The sequence below is a fragment of the Maniola hyperantus genome, chromosome 1 (genome assembly GCF_902806685.2).
Source record: "Maniola hyperantus chromosome 1, iAphHyp1.2, whole genome shotgun sequence".
NCBI classification, from domain to species: Eukaryota; Metazoa; Arthropoda; class Insecta; order Lepidoptera; family Nymphalidae; genus Maniola; species Maniola hyperantus.
Genome location: NC_048536.1, coordinates 13,249,457 through 13,265,806, shown reverse-complemented (window position 1 = coordinate 13,265,806; position 16,350 = coordinate 13,249,457). Strand labels below are relative to the sequence as shown.

General features: G+C 35.3%; 1 protein-coding gene across 3 annotated transcripts in view; it reads right to left on the bottom strand.

Moving 5' to 3' along the window:
* Positions 1-16,350, bottom strand: part of LOC117995202 (retinaldehyde-binding protein 1) — a 30,479-nt gene that overhangs the window by 9,339 nt on the left and 4,790 nt on the right. For all 3 annotated transcript variants that reach the window (XM_034983231.2, XM_069498690.1, XM_069498692.1), the window contains exon 3: positions 619-775. In XM_034983231.2, coding sequence (XP_034839122.1) covers positions 619-775 — 157 coding nt within the window. The remainder of the gene's footprint in view (positions 1-618; positions 776-16,350) is intronic.

Sequence of the window (16,350 nt, the reverse complement as noted above, 5' to 3'; positions counted from 1 at the left end):
TATATTACAAAAAAACGCGAAAGAAATTCTATAATTTTGTAAAAGTTTATGATATAGTGCAAATAAAACATCTGACTGACACTAGACATTAACGAACGTTGCGTAAGTAGGCCACCCGCCTATGACGTGGCATTGACCCGAGTATTGCACGCTATACATTGCGGGTTTAAAAAATACTATAATAAAATTGTTTGTTAGCTTTCTGGTTACACCCTGTATTTAAAGAAGATTAGATAGATGGGTAAAAAAATAGGTAGGTACTTATTACTAATGTACCTAAATAGATGTAGACTACATTATGTAGCTAAGATGTTATAAGCCTTTGTTTCATTTCATAATAGGTAACAGATTCATAGCCTGGTTTTCATTAGGTACACGAATTTGCAAGCAAATAGAAATTGATAGAATAGTGGTTTTTATATTATGACTTAAGCATATGCACAGTTTACAATTTTTTGTGCCTAACTGTGGTGCCCACTAAGTTTTGTCATGTTGGGTCCGAGTTCAATAAACTGTTACACAAACAAAAGTCTCATAAATAAAAGTAGCTACTTGCTACATTGGAAATGATGACAAAATTTACTACACTTTGTAATGGATGGCGTGAATTTTGCTTACCTCCAACACTAACAATCAACACTCTTCTGCCTTTATCGTCACGGCCCTTCAAGACGTTTACAACTTTGTGTTCAAGGAAGGCTTCTTTCTCTTGTTCCGGGAGCAGGCCATCCAGAAGACAGGCATTGTCGCGTTTAAACTCTGCTACCCGGCGCATCTAAAAACAAACAATTTTCTACTGTATTTTTTTCCTGTTTAGATATAATCTTTATCTGTGTTTTTTTAACTTTGTTAAAAACGCGCGTTGTACGCGGCAGAAAGCAGACGAAGATAGCAGATTTGTAGAGCGTTGTCCCTGTCATTGTGACCGACAAAACGTCATATATGTATGAGTGACAGAGACAACTACAAAGCCGAAATGTCATTCTAAAGGCCGATGTACATCACTTTCTGCCGCGTACTGTAAGTATTTATTTGTCTCAAAATCGCTAGATCTATTAGGTAAAAACATGAGAATGCGAGCATCTGGAGCGGGGGCTCCCACCGTTCACTTTACCATCTCGAATGCGACCTTGGGAAGATGGCAGTTTACTTTGGCACAAGCTGGCATACTTCTAGTGAGGTGACCACGACAGCGAGCTATTTCCTCAGGGGTGAACCCAATGGGCGTCGCGCAAGGGAGGCAACCCTATGGTGTTTGAGAACTCCGACATTTCAATATGCACTGAGGGTAGCCACCGAGGTGATTTTTGTCGGTAAAAGTCTCATAACCCGATGTCTTTCCCAGGACATCGGTTATATTAAAAGTTCCCCGCCCTCTCCCCCCGTTTACAAATAAATAAATAAAACCGGTCAAGTGTGTGTCAGACTCGCGCGCCGTGTGTTCCGTACTACACTCGTATTTTTTTCGACATTTTGCACGATAAATCAAAAACTACAATGCATAAAAATAAATAAAAATTGGTTTTTGAATATACCTACAAGCTACAGGTAAAACCCTTTCATATGATACCCCACTTGCTATATTAATCTTACTTTGAAAGTTGAAAATACTAATTATTTGTTCATGAACACATTTTAATTTTTTCTCGTAGTTACATACCACAAATTCGCCGTTTTCGGATTTTCCCTTACGTGTACTAATATATACGACGTACCTATTTGCCAAATTCTATGATTCTACTAGGTCAACGGGAAGTAGGTAGGTACGGTTTCGTTACGGGAAGGAAGACTTTGACAGACAGACAGACAACAAAGTGATCCTATAAGGGTTCCGTTTTTACTTTTGAAGTATGGAACCCTAAAAAGGTCAAAACATGAATAATAATAATTGAGTAGGTATTTATCAGATGTTGCGCATCGCTTGGAAGCAGGATGGAATAAAGACTGATATTCCTGTAAGAATACGCAGTGGTAGAAGACGCAGTGTTGGAAGACCCCCCACTAGGTGGACGGACGACATCAGACGAGTCGCAGGGAGCCGCTGGATCCAGGCGGCGCAAGACCGTGGCATGTGGAAGTCCCTACAAGAGACCTATGTCCAGCAGTGGACGTCTATTGGTTGATAATGATGATGATGATGATTCCTGTAAGTAGCTAGTCCCTACATTTTATACTGCTCAAAAAATCACAAAAATACCTACTTAACCGTCTTTAGATACACGGAGAAGTAAACCTTCAACATAAACCTTTTATTTTTTGCGTGTCTACTAAAAATGTTTGCTATTTAATAATTATAATAAGCACGATCGCTATCAAAATAACCTTCTTTTTGAAATTATTTCAAAATTGTTATCTAATTAGTAGGATACATACAGCAGTAGTATTAAACTATGATGAAGAAATAATTCTTAACCACAAAGGTCTCTTTAAAATAAAGATAGCTTAACCATATTAAAGATAATAATGGTTATACATATATTATATTTTTCTGTATAAGTAATAAACTTCGTCGCCGTTTCAAAAACAAAAATATTATTATCAATTCATACAGAGCCACGCAATGATGCTGTTATCATAATAAATGAACAGCTTACATTTGCAGGCTAAACACATAATGCCCCTCATTTCCTTGTTACTTTCGATGATATAGAAACTGAGGAATAATGAAAACTGCCTACCGGTGAGTAATTTATTGTACGCACAAAGAACTATAAGTAAACAATATAAATTGATGCCATTCATGTAAATAGCATTAAGTATTTTCAACATCTGCAGTCCTTTTGCATTTGCATGTTAGTACGTAATCTTATTCAATTATTGAGTGAACAAACAAATTGAACACAATAATAAATTATCTTGACGTTATATAAATCAGTTTTTTTTATGGAACTGAAATTTTCAGTTTGTAAAGTTTTCGTAATGAAGCTAGGTATTTCCCGTAAAAAAATGCAAAATGGAATATAAAGTCCAACAAGTTTACATTTTTATATCTTTGAATATGTTTTTGCGTTCTTTTTTAATTCCAATACAACTTGACTGCGATCTCACCTGGTGGTTAGTGATGATGAGTGATTATGTAGTCCAAGATAAAAACGGGCTAACTTGGAAGCAGTATGGCAATTTCATTAAACCCATACCCCTAATAATTAGTTTGTACGCGGCATTGTACCAGAATGGTTAGTTGCATGGGTTTGTTGGTAGGGTGGTATAACTAGCCATGGCTGAAGCCTCCTACAGTATCAACCAGACAAATATTAAAAATCGTTTATTCCAAAATTGCTCCTGCAGGGAATCGAAACCGGGACCTAAGACTGATAAGACCACGGCGCTTACCACTGTACCAGGGAGGTCGTCCAAATACGAAAATGAATAAGTAACCTTGACCATATTCAACACAGTTTTATAATTGTTACGATTGCCGTACTAAAAAGGCAGAGCTGTGTAGCGAATAGTGTTGTTGCCCAACAGACAGGTTAACGACTGATTGCGAATAAACTAGCAAGCACGTTTTGTGTCCCATACCTAGTGTTGCCTGCCAGAGATCTAGGTGTATATTTTCAAGTTAAAAACGTGACATGAGCTTTAGAATTAAACTGAAATTTTCTTTCAAATAGCTTTATTTGCTGGTACAAAACAAGAATTTACGCATTTGTAAAGGCTTCAAACCTCCTTAAATCAGTAAAGCGCCATATTGAAAATCGATGAAATTATTAATTTAAAATTATTTTTGCACCTCTAAAGCATATTATTATACATTTGAACTAATTATCCATACTAATATTATAAACGTTATTTATATTTTTCCCGCAATATAAATAATTTCCTCAGTTTTTGATGGAAGTGTACAAGACCTAGCCCGATTTGAAACATCTCCTTTGTCACCTCCATCTCGAGTGCCACGTGCCACGTTTTTAATTTGAAAGCTAATAGGTACTTACCTGGCTAAAATAATAAATGCATTTCAGTCTACAAGTGCATTGCAATAGAGATTACTTACTGTTTCAAGTCCATTTACAGTATTACATTTACTTAATAGGTATAACTTAGTGCTCATCTTACTCACGAGACCTTACGTATTTTCAAAACTGAATTGTTTAACTAATACATAAATATAACATATTCATAGTAAGTACAACAACAACAAAGGCCGACACGAGTTGAATTTTGCCATCAATCTCGGTTATGTCCAAATACAACGATGAAATTAGACATTAATTATAATGTGTATTTTAATCTAGCTAACACGTCACACATGAAGTCAAAACGAAGTATGCTTAAATATCTGTACAATAGCTCTACATAAATAAAATTGAAGTATCTACTATCTAAATAGTAAACATTTAAAAAAATTTAAGAAATAAGCCCAATAATTGAAAAAGATAAAAAATAAAACAAAGATTTTTTGCAAAAATTAAAAAGATCCTTTACATGCCATTAATTAATCCTTAATCTATGACCTTATTTTGCGCACTAGACCTGCTTACTATCTGATATAATTACAGTGAAAGCACCTATGCCAGAATTGCATAAAATGAATTAAGAACATAATAATTGTAATTAAAAAATATCATTTAAATAATCAACAAATAGGTAAAGTTATAAAGACTACAATTACACATCATAAATTTTCTTTGAAGAGTGTAGAGGTAATGATTGTAAACAGTGATGGCAAATGGGTATCGTTTTTAACGAATGTCATTTCAAATACGTAATGATCTCCAAATAAATGACTCTCTATTATTAAGAACCAAACTTAAAGATACGTAATAATATGTAGGTCCGGATACCGGATCTCCGTTATCACTATCAGACAAACCTCGGTCAACTACTATCAACGAACGATAAACAAAGATAACATTAAAAGTGTACAAAGTGCAACACCTAATCGTATTTATTTGTCGAGATGCCTTAATTACTTGTTATCTTTAGCTAACATTATTATTAATGGCAATTGAGGGCGAAGTATTACTTATTGCTATTGCTAGGGGCCTTTATCGGTTGCCTACGGGGCTAATCCCTCAAAGGATTCCAAAACAACATACAAAATTAATATGTATTTCATGACTTCGAAATACGGATCAAACCGCATTTACGAGTATACTAATGCCAACAAGGTCTTCTAGCTGACCCAACCCTACTTTGCCTTGGATTTCTGAAATCCTTTCTCAGAGGGAAACTAGGTACGTCACCGAGAAAACCTTCAAGCAAAAACTCAAACTTCTCGGCATAAATCGGTTTGAGCTTCAGCTTGATATGTCAATCAGTTTGTTTAGGCTACTTATACTTATCATTTTAAAAATGTTTCTTATTATTGTGGCATGTGGCATCACTGATTTTAAATTAGGCAAGTAAGTATCTACCTATCCCAAAAAATTACTTCACATTCTACTATAGGACCATTAATTCCATTAATGAAAATTACAAAGATCATAATTAAAATCTTTCATGCTATACATACATACATACATATATTATTATTATACGACGTTTGATTTGATCTTCTTTCTATACCTACGTAGGACAAAATCGCGGCAGTCTACGCATTTGATAAAATCACGTCGAACTTTATTTTTCTAGCCCAAGAAAATAATAATTTGTCGTAATTATCAAATAGATACCTTTTTGCACTTGGCCTTTTTAGGGTTCCGTACCTAAATTAAATAGGGCTCCGTAAAAACGGAGCCCTATTTAATGTCACGCTGCTGTCTGTCTGTCCGCGCGTCACAGGTCTCTAGGTCATAGATGAAATGAGTTACAAAACAAACCAGAAATTTTTGTGCTTAGTGTAGAACATCGACCAAAAACTGAATATTGAATTAGAAATTCAATTAAATTATTTTTCGCGCAGGGCTCTCATACATGAAAAAGGAGCAGAAAAAAATTGTTTCTTACCCTAGCACTTGAGGTATCATTGTCTAGAGCTCATTGAGTTAGAGTACGAATATGTTTTTATTCTTTTTTTATTAAAAAAAATGGGGGCTGTCAAAGTTGTCAGTTTTAGACCATTTTTGTGATGGGGTCTATCTCAAAAACTAAACTAAATAGTTAGAAGCTGTATATATGTACTATATACTATTTTTAAATAACAAATACTGAAACCAACAATTCATAATGTAGTTTGTAAGCTGCGACCAAAACAAACGAAGGAACATTTTTTGAGTTTTTGTTTCACGATTTGTTGCGAATTGCGATGGCTACAATTGATGGTTAGCACGGAAATGAAATGTTTCTTACTCTGAAAATAATATGTTATTCGAATGTTGTTCATTATTATGTACCTACGGAATCCTAAAAGAGCGATGCCCGACTAGCACTTGGCCGGTGTTTTAAATATTACATGACAATGTTGTACACACTTGTATAGTGTAGGTATCTATCAGAAACTTATGCAGAAAAGCCTTGAAAGTGATTTTCACCAAACGGCTTAGCGCCCGGTCGACACCGCCCGCCGAGTATTGCAAATCTTCCGAGTGACTCGAAACGCAGTTTATGATACTAATCATAAGTATCATTATTTATATTTTACAGATACATTTATATATGTACAGTAGATTCCAATTGTTTGACTTTCGTAATACCGTTTATAGTTGTTATAAATTCTATCATACTATACAAGAAGTCTTTGTCTCTTCTTATTGTGAAGTCGGTTTTGCAGTTGATTTTCGTTTATACTTATTACTTATTACTTTATTTGCTTGCAGGCTGCAGCCTACCACTAACTTTGTGAGTCCTAGTTGTCTTGCGTCTTCACATACAACTATTTTTACTATATTTAATTTTAATGAATATTATGCAGATTTTATGTACGTACCTACTTTACAGTTGACACTAACTTAAAGAGCAACCGCCGAGTGTGCTGGTCCTTCACAGTAGGGACAGCATTTCGAGAGATACTAGATGCATTTGAGTTTGACGATTAAAAAGTAGGTACCTATAGTCCCTAAAAAATGACTCCTCACGCGCCATTTCAACTCTATGGGTCAACTGCCATGTCAAAAGTACGGTTCAATTTTAAAATAAGGACTAAAATCATACTTTTGATATGACATTTGACAAAAAAGTTAGAATGGCGCGTGAGGAGTTAAATTTCACCTACTTCAAAAAGTTTATTTGAATATTTTTTTATTCAAATAAACTTTTCTATTTCTATTAACCAAACTTGTATAGATTTGCTATTTATTCAGTTCAGTTAGTGTTCAATCTCTGTCAATAACAACCGCGTATTGTGCTAAAACGTAAAATCGCTGACTCGGCCCGCGTGCCGCGCCGGACGTACCGCGTGCGTCATAATGACCCAGTTACCGCGATTCGGACTGTGAAATACATATTATTTTAAATTAAAATATTGTATTGCAGCTATACTAGTTGTATACTGCAACAATGGGCGAGCATCAAAAAGTTAAATTAACTACGGATACTGAGCGATTCCTATATACGAAACTCACCCAAGTGTCAGAAGAGAACGTGAATATTTATAAAGCACTAAAGGAAAAAAAGCTGGAAAATGAAAACCTTCAGCTCAGTATAAAAACCATGAATGAGCAGATTTTAGAGCTGCAAAGGCAAATTGAAGCCCTGTCAGGATCGAAATCAACTAGATACTCCGAGCATATTGGCTCTACTCAAAAGAGCTCAACTGAACCGGTTGATTACTGTACTGATGAGGAAGAGCTCGCTAAAGAAACTGAATGGATTAGAGTAAAAGGCAGGAAAAAAAGGAAGTTGAACACGTCTCCCATTCAGACTCAGGAATCTGATACTGAAAATAAACATGAAGGAAGGAAACCTAAAAAAATGCCTCAGCCGCCCCCCATTATCGTATCGGCTGTGATAGACTATCAATCGTTTTACGATTTAATAACTGCAAGTCTGCCGAGTGACAACTCATCTGAGGACTCATTCACCGTGAAGATGATGGGTAAGGAGACAGTTAAAATTAATACAAAAAATGAAGATGCTTATAAAACTATTAGTAAGCTCTTAACCCAAAATAATTGTATTTGGCATTCCTACGAGAATAAGCAGGAAAGGCCAATAAGAGTTATGGCAAAAAAATTGCATTATACATGCCAACCGAGTAGAATAATGGAAGACCTCACAAATAAAGGATTTAAAATAGAAGACGTGGCAAACAAATTAAGATGGCAGAGCAAGGAGCCACTCAATATGTTTATGCTTACGTTTAATCACGATGAGGATATCAACAAAATCCACAATATTAAGTCTATCCTAGGATGCAAGGTAGAAATACAACCCCTAAAAACATCGAAGTTAGTACCTCTATGTAAAAGGTGTCAATCTTATGGACACACACAAAAATACTGCTCTCGGGAACCACGGTGTGTAAAATGCACCGGAAAACACCTCACTAAAGACTGAAAAAAACCAGCAGATGAGAAACCAAAGTGTGTGCATTGCGGTGGAACACACCCAGCAAATTATAGGGGATGTATGATAGCCAAAGAAATGCAAAGCATAAGAAAAAATATTATTAAAAAGTCATCAGCACCATATAGACAGCAACAAGAATCCGCAGCAAGTAGAGGAAAACTAGGAACTAATGATAATATTAACAAAAAACAAGAGATTCCAAAAAATACTACGTCAAATAAAATGACATATGCTCAAACTGTTGCAGCTAAATCTAACATTTCAATTTTAAAATACATGTCTTCCTTTGATGAGCGACTAAAAAAACTTGAAGATAGCACCAAAAAAGCTACAATTAAATCGAAATAATGAATAATAACATCCTCAAAATTATGGCTTGGAACTCTAACGGACTACTCCAACATAAGCACGAGCTAGAAGTAGTCCTGAATATGGAAAATATTGACGTGTGTCTGATATCCGAGACACACTTCACTAAAGAGTCATTCGTTAGATTTAAAGGATATAAAGTCTACCATGCGTTACATCCTAATAATACAGCTGGGGGTGGCAGTGCTGTAATTATCAAAGAAAATCTCTACCACTTCCAAGAAAGCAAATATGAAGAACAAGAAATTCAAGCTGTGGCCATACACGTACAAACAAAGCTGTATCCAATTATAGTAGTAGCTATATATTGTCCGCCAAGGCACTCAATAAAAAAAGATAAATATGTTAGTTTTCTAGAACAATATGGAAATAAGTTTATCGTAGGAGGTGACTTCAACGCTAAAAATACCTATTGGGGATCTAGATTAACTACGACTAAAGGAAAAGAACTACTAGAAGCAATTAAGCAACTGAAATGTAATGTAGCTAGCACTGGAAAACCAACATACTGGCCGACTGACCCTGGTAAAATTCCAGACCTAATAGACTTCTTTATCTACAAAAATATATCACCTAAATATCTTAGAATCGAAGAACGACATGACATGAGCTCTGATCATTCTCCAATATTACTTACACTAAGCGAAACAATCTTATTTAAAGAATCTACTCCGACCTTAGCAAGTAAAAAGACGGACTGGGATGGCTTTAAACAAGAACTGAATTACAGCATTAATCTAAAAGTACCATTAAAATGTCCAGGACAACTAAATGAAGAGGTCAATCAATTTGTTGTAGACATACAACAGGCGGCCTGGAAAAATACTCCATCACAATATAAAAATATACCTAAAAGTACAGTGTATCCGAAACATATATTAAACCTAATAACTGAAAAGAGAAGGGCAAGAAATAGATGGCATCAGACTAGATCTCCATTAGATAAAAGAATATTGAATAAACTTACAAAAAAAATCAAGCGCGAAATCAAAAAGTATGAACAAATAACTATGGACAATTACCTTCAAAATTTGACAAATGACCGGAGCACCAATTATTCACTCTGGAAAGCGACAAAGAATATGGACAAGTATGCATATTCACACTAATGCATATTCCCCCAATTAAAAAAGAAAACAATGAGTGGGCGATAAATAACGACCAAAAGGCTAAACGATTTGCAGACCACTTAGAGAATATATTTCAGCCATACGAAGGAGAAGAAATTGATAAAGACTCTACTAGGGAAATCAAAGAAGATGTAGACATCAAACTAGTGACACCCAAAGAAATATGTAGAGAAATAAAGCTCAAATTGGGTCCCAAGAAAGCTCCTGGATATGATTTAATTACGAGAGAAATTTTATTAAACCTTCCAAGGAAAGCCATAGTTAAGCTCACCACAATAATAAACGCTGCATTTAGACTCAGGTACGTGCCTAATGTGTGGAAAGTGGCCGAGGTCATTATGATAGCTAAGCCAGGAAAACCACCTCATGAAGCAACATCATATAGGCCTATCTCTTTGTTGCCTATAATGTCAAAACTATTCGAAAAGCTCCTACTGAAGAGGATGAAACCAATATTAGAAAACAAAAACCTGATACCAGATCATCAGTTTGGATTCAGAGAGAAACATTCAACTATTGATCAAGTACATAGAATTGTTAACACCATAGAAAAAACAATTGAAGAAAAGAAAGTTTGTTCCACGGTATTTCTTGATATTGAAAAGGCTTTTGATAAAGTTTGGCATGAAGGTCTTATTCATAAAATTAGAAACGAGCTACCCAAATCATTCGCAGATATCCTGGAATCATACATAACAGATAGAGCATTTAGAGTAAGACAAGAAGATGCCTACTCTGAGCTTAAATGTATAAAAGCTGGAGTTCCGCAAGGGAGTGTTTTAGGGCCGGTCCTGTACCTATTATATACCTGCGATATTCCAGACCTTGAAAACAATACTATTGCCACTTTTGCTTATGATACTGCCATTATGGCCGTAGGAGGCACACATGAAGAGGCAGTGGGTAACGTACAAATAGCGCTAAATAAAGTCTATAAATGGACTAAAAAGTGGAGAATAAAGCTAAATGAATCAAAGTCAGTTCATATAGATTTCACAAATAAAACAAAAAAGTATCACGCTGTCTTCATAAACGACCAAAAAATCTCCTACGTGGATACAGCTAAATACCTTGGTATGACACTTGATGTGAAGTTGCGCTGGAAAGCTCATGTCAAGAAAAAAAGGAAAGAACTTGATATAAAGTATAAACAGATGTATTGGCTACTTGGTAGATATTCCTCGCTGTCAATACACAACAAGATTCTTTTGTACAGACAAGTCCTGATGCCCATTTGGACTTATGGCATACAGCTGTGGGGCTGTACCAAAAAAAGTAACATCCAAATCATCCAACGGTTCCAAAACAAAGTACTCAGGAATATTGTAAATGCACCCTGGTACATCAGAAATGATGATATTCATAGGGACCTTCAAATTGAATACGTCCATAAAGTTATCACCAAATCTGCCAAAGCCCACGACTATAGGCTTCACCACCACGTTAACGTTGAAGCAATCCAGCTGCTTGACGTAACGGAGTCAGTGAGAAGACTAAAAAGGACCAAACCTTTTGAGTTAGTGTATAGTGATTAGTGATAGTGTACATAGTGTAAGTGCTGAAAGAACACGTGAACAAAGTGTCATATCTCAAATCAAGAAAGACTAAGATGCGTCAGTGGCCAATTTCTTAGTATATAAGATAATTTATAAGTTTAGGTTAAAATAAAATTACTTATTAGTCATACATTAGGCTAGATCGTAATATAATTGAGTAGCTAATTGGCACTCAACAATAAGGAAAAAAAAAAAAAGAATATTTTTTTATTCAAATAAACTTTTCTATTTCTATTAACCAAACTTGTATAGATTTGCTATTTATGACTCATTTCTTTTGTCTGATGATTGATAAAAATTTAAGATACTGAATGCCTTGATGTACTTATACTGTACGACATTACCGTGGGGATATTTATATTCATTGATGTCACAGAGCGATGTCGATAGTGTTATCTGGCGCTGATATGCAGTGCCCTTTGACATTGTTCCATTAACCATATGTCTATTTTTCCTAACTTAACTGACGCAGTGCCCCTCTATAAGGTTGTATCATTATTTTATGTAATACTAGCTTATGCTCGCGACTTCATCCGCGTAGACTACACCCGTATCCCTTGAATTTTTAAAAATCCTTTCATAGCGGATGTCTACTTCATAAAAGGTATCCACAGGACTTTCAGCCCAATCCGTCCAGTAGTTTGAGCTGTGCATTGATTGATCAGTCTTTTATAAATTTAGACTAACGATCCGCCCCGGCTTCACACGGGTGCAATTTCCTAATGAAGGTTTTCCGAAAATTTTCTCTTTAACCGACTTCTTCAATACAAACTTTATTCTGACAATCAGCTACAAACATTAAAAACTGGCCAAGTGCGAGTCAGGCTCGCGCAATGAGAGTTTCTTACTACAGTCGTATTTTTTCGACATTTTGCAGGATAATTCAAAAACTATGATACATAAAAATAAATAAAAATCTGTTTTAGAATGTACAGTTAAAGACCTTTCATATGATACCCGACTTGATATAGTTATCTTACTTAAAAAATTGAAAATACTAATTATTAGTTCATGACCACAATTTAATTTTTTTTGTGTGGTGTAACCACAAATTCACGGTTTTCTATTTTTTCTCTAAATGTCAGCTATTAGATCTACCTACCTGCCAAATTTCATGATTCTAGGTCAACGGGAAGTATCCTGTAGGTTTCTTGACAGACAGACACACAGACAACAAAGTGATCCTATAAGGGTTCCGTTTTTCCTTTTGAGGTACGGAACCCTAAAAAATCAGCCGATTCGGTCGAGCCGTTCTCAAGTGGTGATACATACGGCAATTGATATTTATTACTTATAAGCTGATGCTCGCGACTTCGTCCGCGTGGATTTAAGTTTTTAATAATCCCGTAGGAAGTCTGATTTTTCAGGATAAAAAGTAGCCTTTGTTACTCTTCGTCCTTTCAACTATCTCTATGCCAAAAATCAAGTCGATTGGTGCTTAGTTAGGGCGTGAAGGAAGGACAAACAAACAAACACATTCTCGTATTTATAATAGGTAGGTATATAGATTTATTAGAATACATATTTCAAAAATAATAAAATACTTAGGTAGGTACCTACATAATTTTCACTTATTTCATTATATCTGCCTTATTTGAGCAAGAGTTTCGGGATTGCAATTTTAAGCAGGTAGATAATAGACCTACTATAAAAATAACACTTGTGAGATAAGTTTATTAGAGCGAAAAGTTTGGTAACAAAAATATAATAAAGTATAGGTATACTACATAATATAACCTACCTACCTATTTCTTTAAACTACAAAATTTATTTATGTAAGTATGTAGCTAATGTTTTAAATATATGTACAAACTAACCTATATATATATATACCTAAACTAGTTTATGCTCGCGACTTCGTCCGCGTGGATTAAGATTTTTGAAAAAATTTAATTTTTTTTGTCTGTATGTTGATAATAAATTTTAAAGAAACTTAATTTTTCGGGATGCAAGCTATGTCTGTAACAAAATTCGTCAAAAGTGGTTAAACAGATGAGCCTAGGAATTCTTTGATTTTTGAGATAAAAAGTAGTCCCTCAGCTATTCCTGTATTAAATTTTGTCAAAATTGGTTAAGCGAATTTGGGTGGGCTGTGAAAAGCTAGCAGACAGACAGACAATTTGGCGTTTATCCATACTTCCATACTAATATTATAAATGCGAAAGTGTGTCTGTCCGTCTGTCTGTCTGTTTGTTTGTCTCAAAATCAAAGTGTTCCCACAGGATTTTTACAAAAACTAAATCCACGCGGAAGAAGTTGCGGGCACCATCTAGTAATTAATATGTATGTACACTTCTATCTCCTATAAATAGCTACAGGTACCTATTTAATTTATACCACATCCAAAGTATTACAAGCGCCGACTAGGTACGACATAATATAATATCAGAATATTTATTATTTAGTATTTGTTAATTAAATGGAAAATTGTTATCTGCACAAAGTATAATATTATGTAGGCTATATTATACCTACGTACGTTACGTACCTAACTATTATATCTATCTGAATAATATTAGATTACTTCATGCTCAAAGTTCACAGGATACCTACTGGTAAATATACAAAAATGACCTTTAGCCACTCAGTCGCGTGAAGGCCATAGAAACATAAAAACACTGCTTACCCTAGTTGAAAAAACTTCATTAATCAGGTTTAATTATGTGTCGTCTAAAAATAGGTGCCTAGCCTATACCTATCTAATGATTACACTGCCTTTGAACCCTATACACGCCACTGTAACCACACGAGTAGATTTCTACTCATGTGACTGTATAGTTCATTCAAAATAAACTGGCGTGTTTCCATTTGAGATCGTCATTAGCAATAACAGTAGGATTACATTCGACATGCCACGTAAACAATAGGGGTAATAAACCAAACACTCATAGAGCCCATTCATTTTTAAAGGAGCCGGTTCAACCTCATAGAGTAGTGTTTATACTTTTGAATTTACCCGCCACGACTTCATCCTACTGTTATTGTTAATGACGATCTCGAGTCGAAACACGCCAGTTTATTTTGAATGCACTATAACTGCATTAAGTTTTGCAATCTGATCGGTTTAAATATTAACAAAACGTGTCAGGAAAAGATAATGTACTCGAGTGTCTGTATCTTGTAATAGTCTCGTGTAATCAACATTATATCCTCTTATAATACCTAGATAGTACATAGTTAAATTGTACCTACTACATAATATTCCATTGTGCATTAACATAAAACTATGTAGCGCCTTGATATTATGTAATAAAGATCCACTTGTTTAGTTAGCACATGAAAGCACACAAATAGTGCCATATACTTATACCTTTTTCTTTTTGTTACCTAACGGTGGTAAAAACTTTTTAAGATAACCGACGTCCTGGGAAAGCCGCATCGGTTATGTAGGATTTTTGGCTACTAAAACACCCTCGGTGGCCACCGCCCACCCTAATGGGCAGATTACACCTACCGAGTACAGTGGCGAGTCAGTGTCCTCGGCCGAGTACTCGGTTGGAAAACACTTTAACGAGTGCAATTTCGCCGCAATTTCTCAGCCACAGCACTGTCTCGGCCGAGTGACATATTTTTACCGTCTCGCTTCACTACTCGGTAGGTGTAATCTGCCCATAAGCGCATATTGGAAGACACATCTTTGCCTGTCTAGCGCGACGCCAATCACGTCCCAGAAAACTCTGAGTCTACTTGAGTGAAATTGCATTTGTACGTCTGTCTTTCAGTCACAGCCTTATAAGTTCTGAATTTCTGAACGTAATTATTTCTTTAAACGTCTCCAGCCGAATATTGCATAAAAATATTGGGGAACTCCCATACAAGATGGGGGGCTTTAAAGTATATACTAAATTAGACGCTACCTACTTATATATGTCAAAAACGGCTACATAATATTAGAAACTGAAACTTGTGTATAATTTCAGTTATATCCTGTATTTGAACAACAAGTACTAAAATTAGATAAATATTATAAAGAAACGAAATTATTTTATTTTAATGGGTATCAGTATTTTTAACATTACTTTACAATAATGTTAATAGATGGTGCTGTTAACATTATAAAGCTATCAGGAATGATGGGATACCGCGATGCCTTAGTTCGGAGCGAACTAGTTATTAAAGAGTTGCAATAATATTGTATTGTTTGCGATCCACTTACGTTTCCAACTGCCAACGAAATACAGTGTATGACGTGCAATGATAAGGATAAACAATCGCAACTAGTATCTGTACTGGTTAACGACCTTTAAATGCATGTTTTATGCATTTTAAATTAACTTTATGTAAGCTAAGTGCTATAATAAATTATGTTTCCACTGCCTGGAGAGAAATTTACGTCCGACTTAGCTTAATCGGGTCTCTGTCGTATCCTATAATAAGTATACAAGAAAGTAGGTATGAAAGCTTCAACTTTCTAAACATCGTTGAAAAATACATATAATCTGCATGTCGGGCGTCCTTGCACATGATTTATTACTGTTAGACTGAATAAATTACCTAAAAGCTTTTTAATAATAAGCAAGAAATACAGAAATAAGTAGAAATGCATATTTTCCCCTATTCCATCCATCAACCCATCGCCGAGTCATTACTGAACATTGGTTTCCTCTCAGAATAAGGAGTTGTATAGTCCACCATGCCTTTGAGAACATTATGGAGAACCCTCGGGCATACAGGTTTCCTCACCGTTAAAGCAAGTGATATTTAATTGTTTAAAACGCAAATAACTCCGAAAAGTTAGAAATGCATGCCCGGGATCGAACCCCGGACCCCTGGAAGAGGAGGCCAACGTCTTACTAGGTTATCATAGCTGTTTCCTCTAGGTACGTACCTATTATAAATCTATTCCCCTATTAAAACTATTAGACTAAGAGCCAGCGCGTGCCAGACCTTCATTACTTTATAAA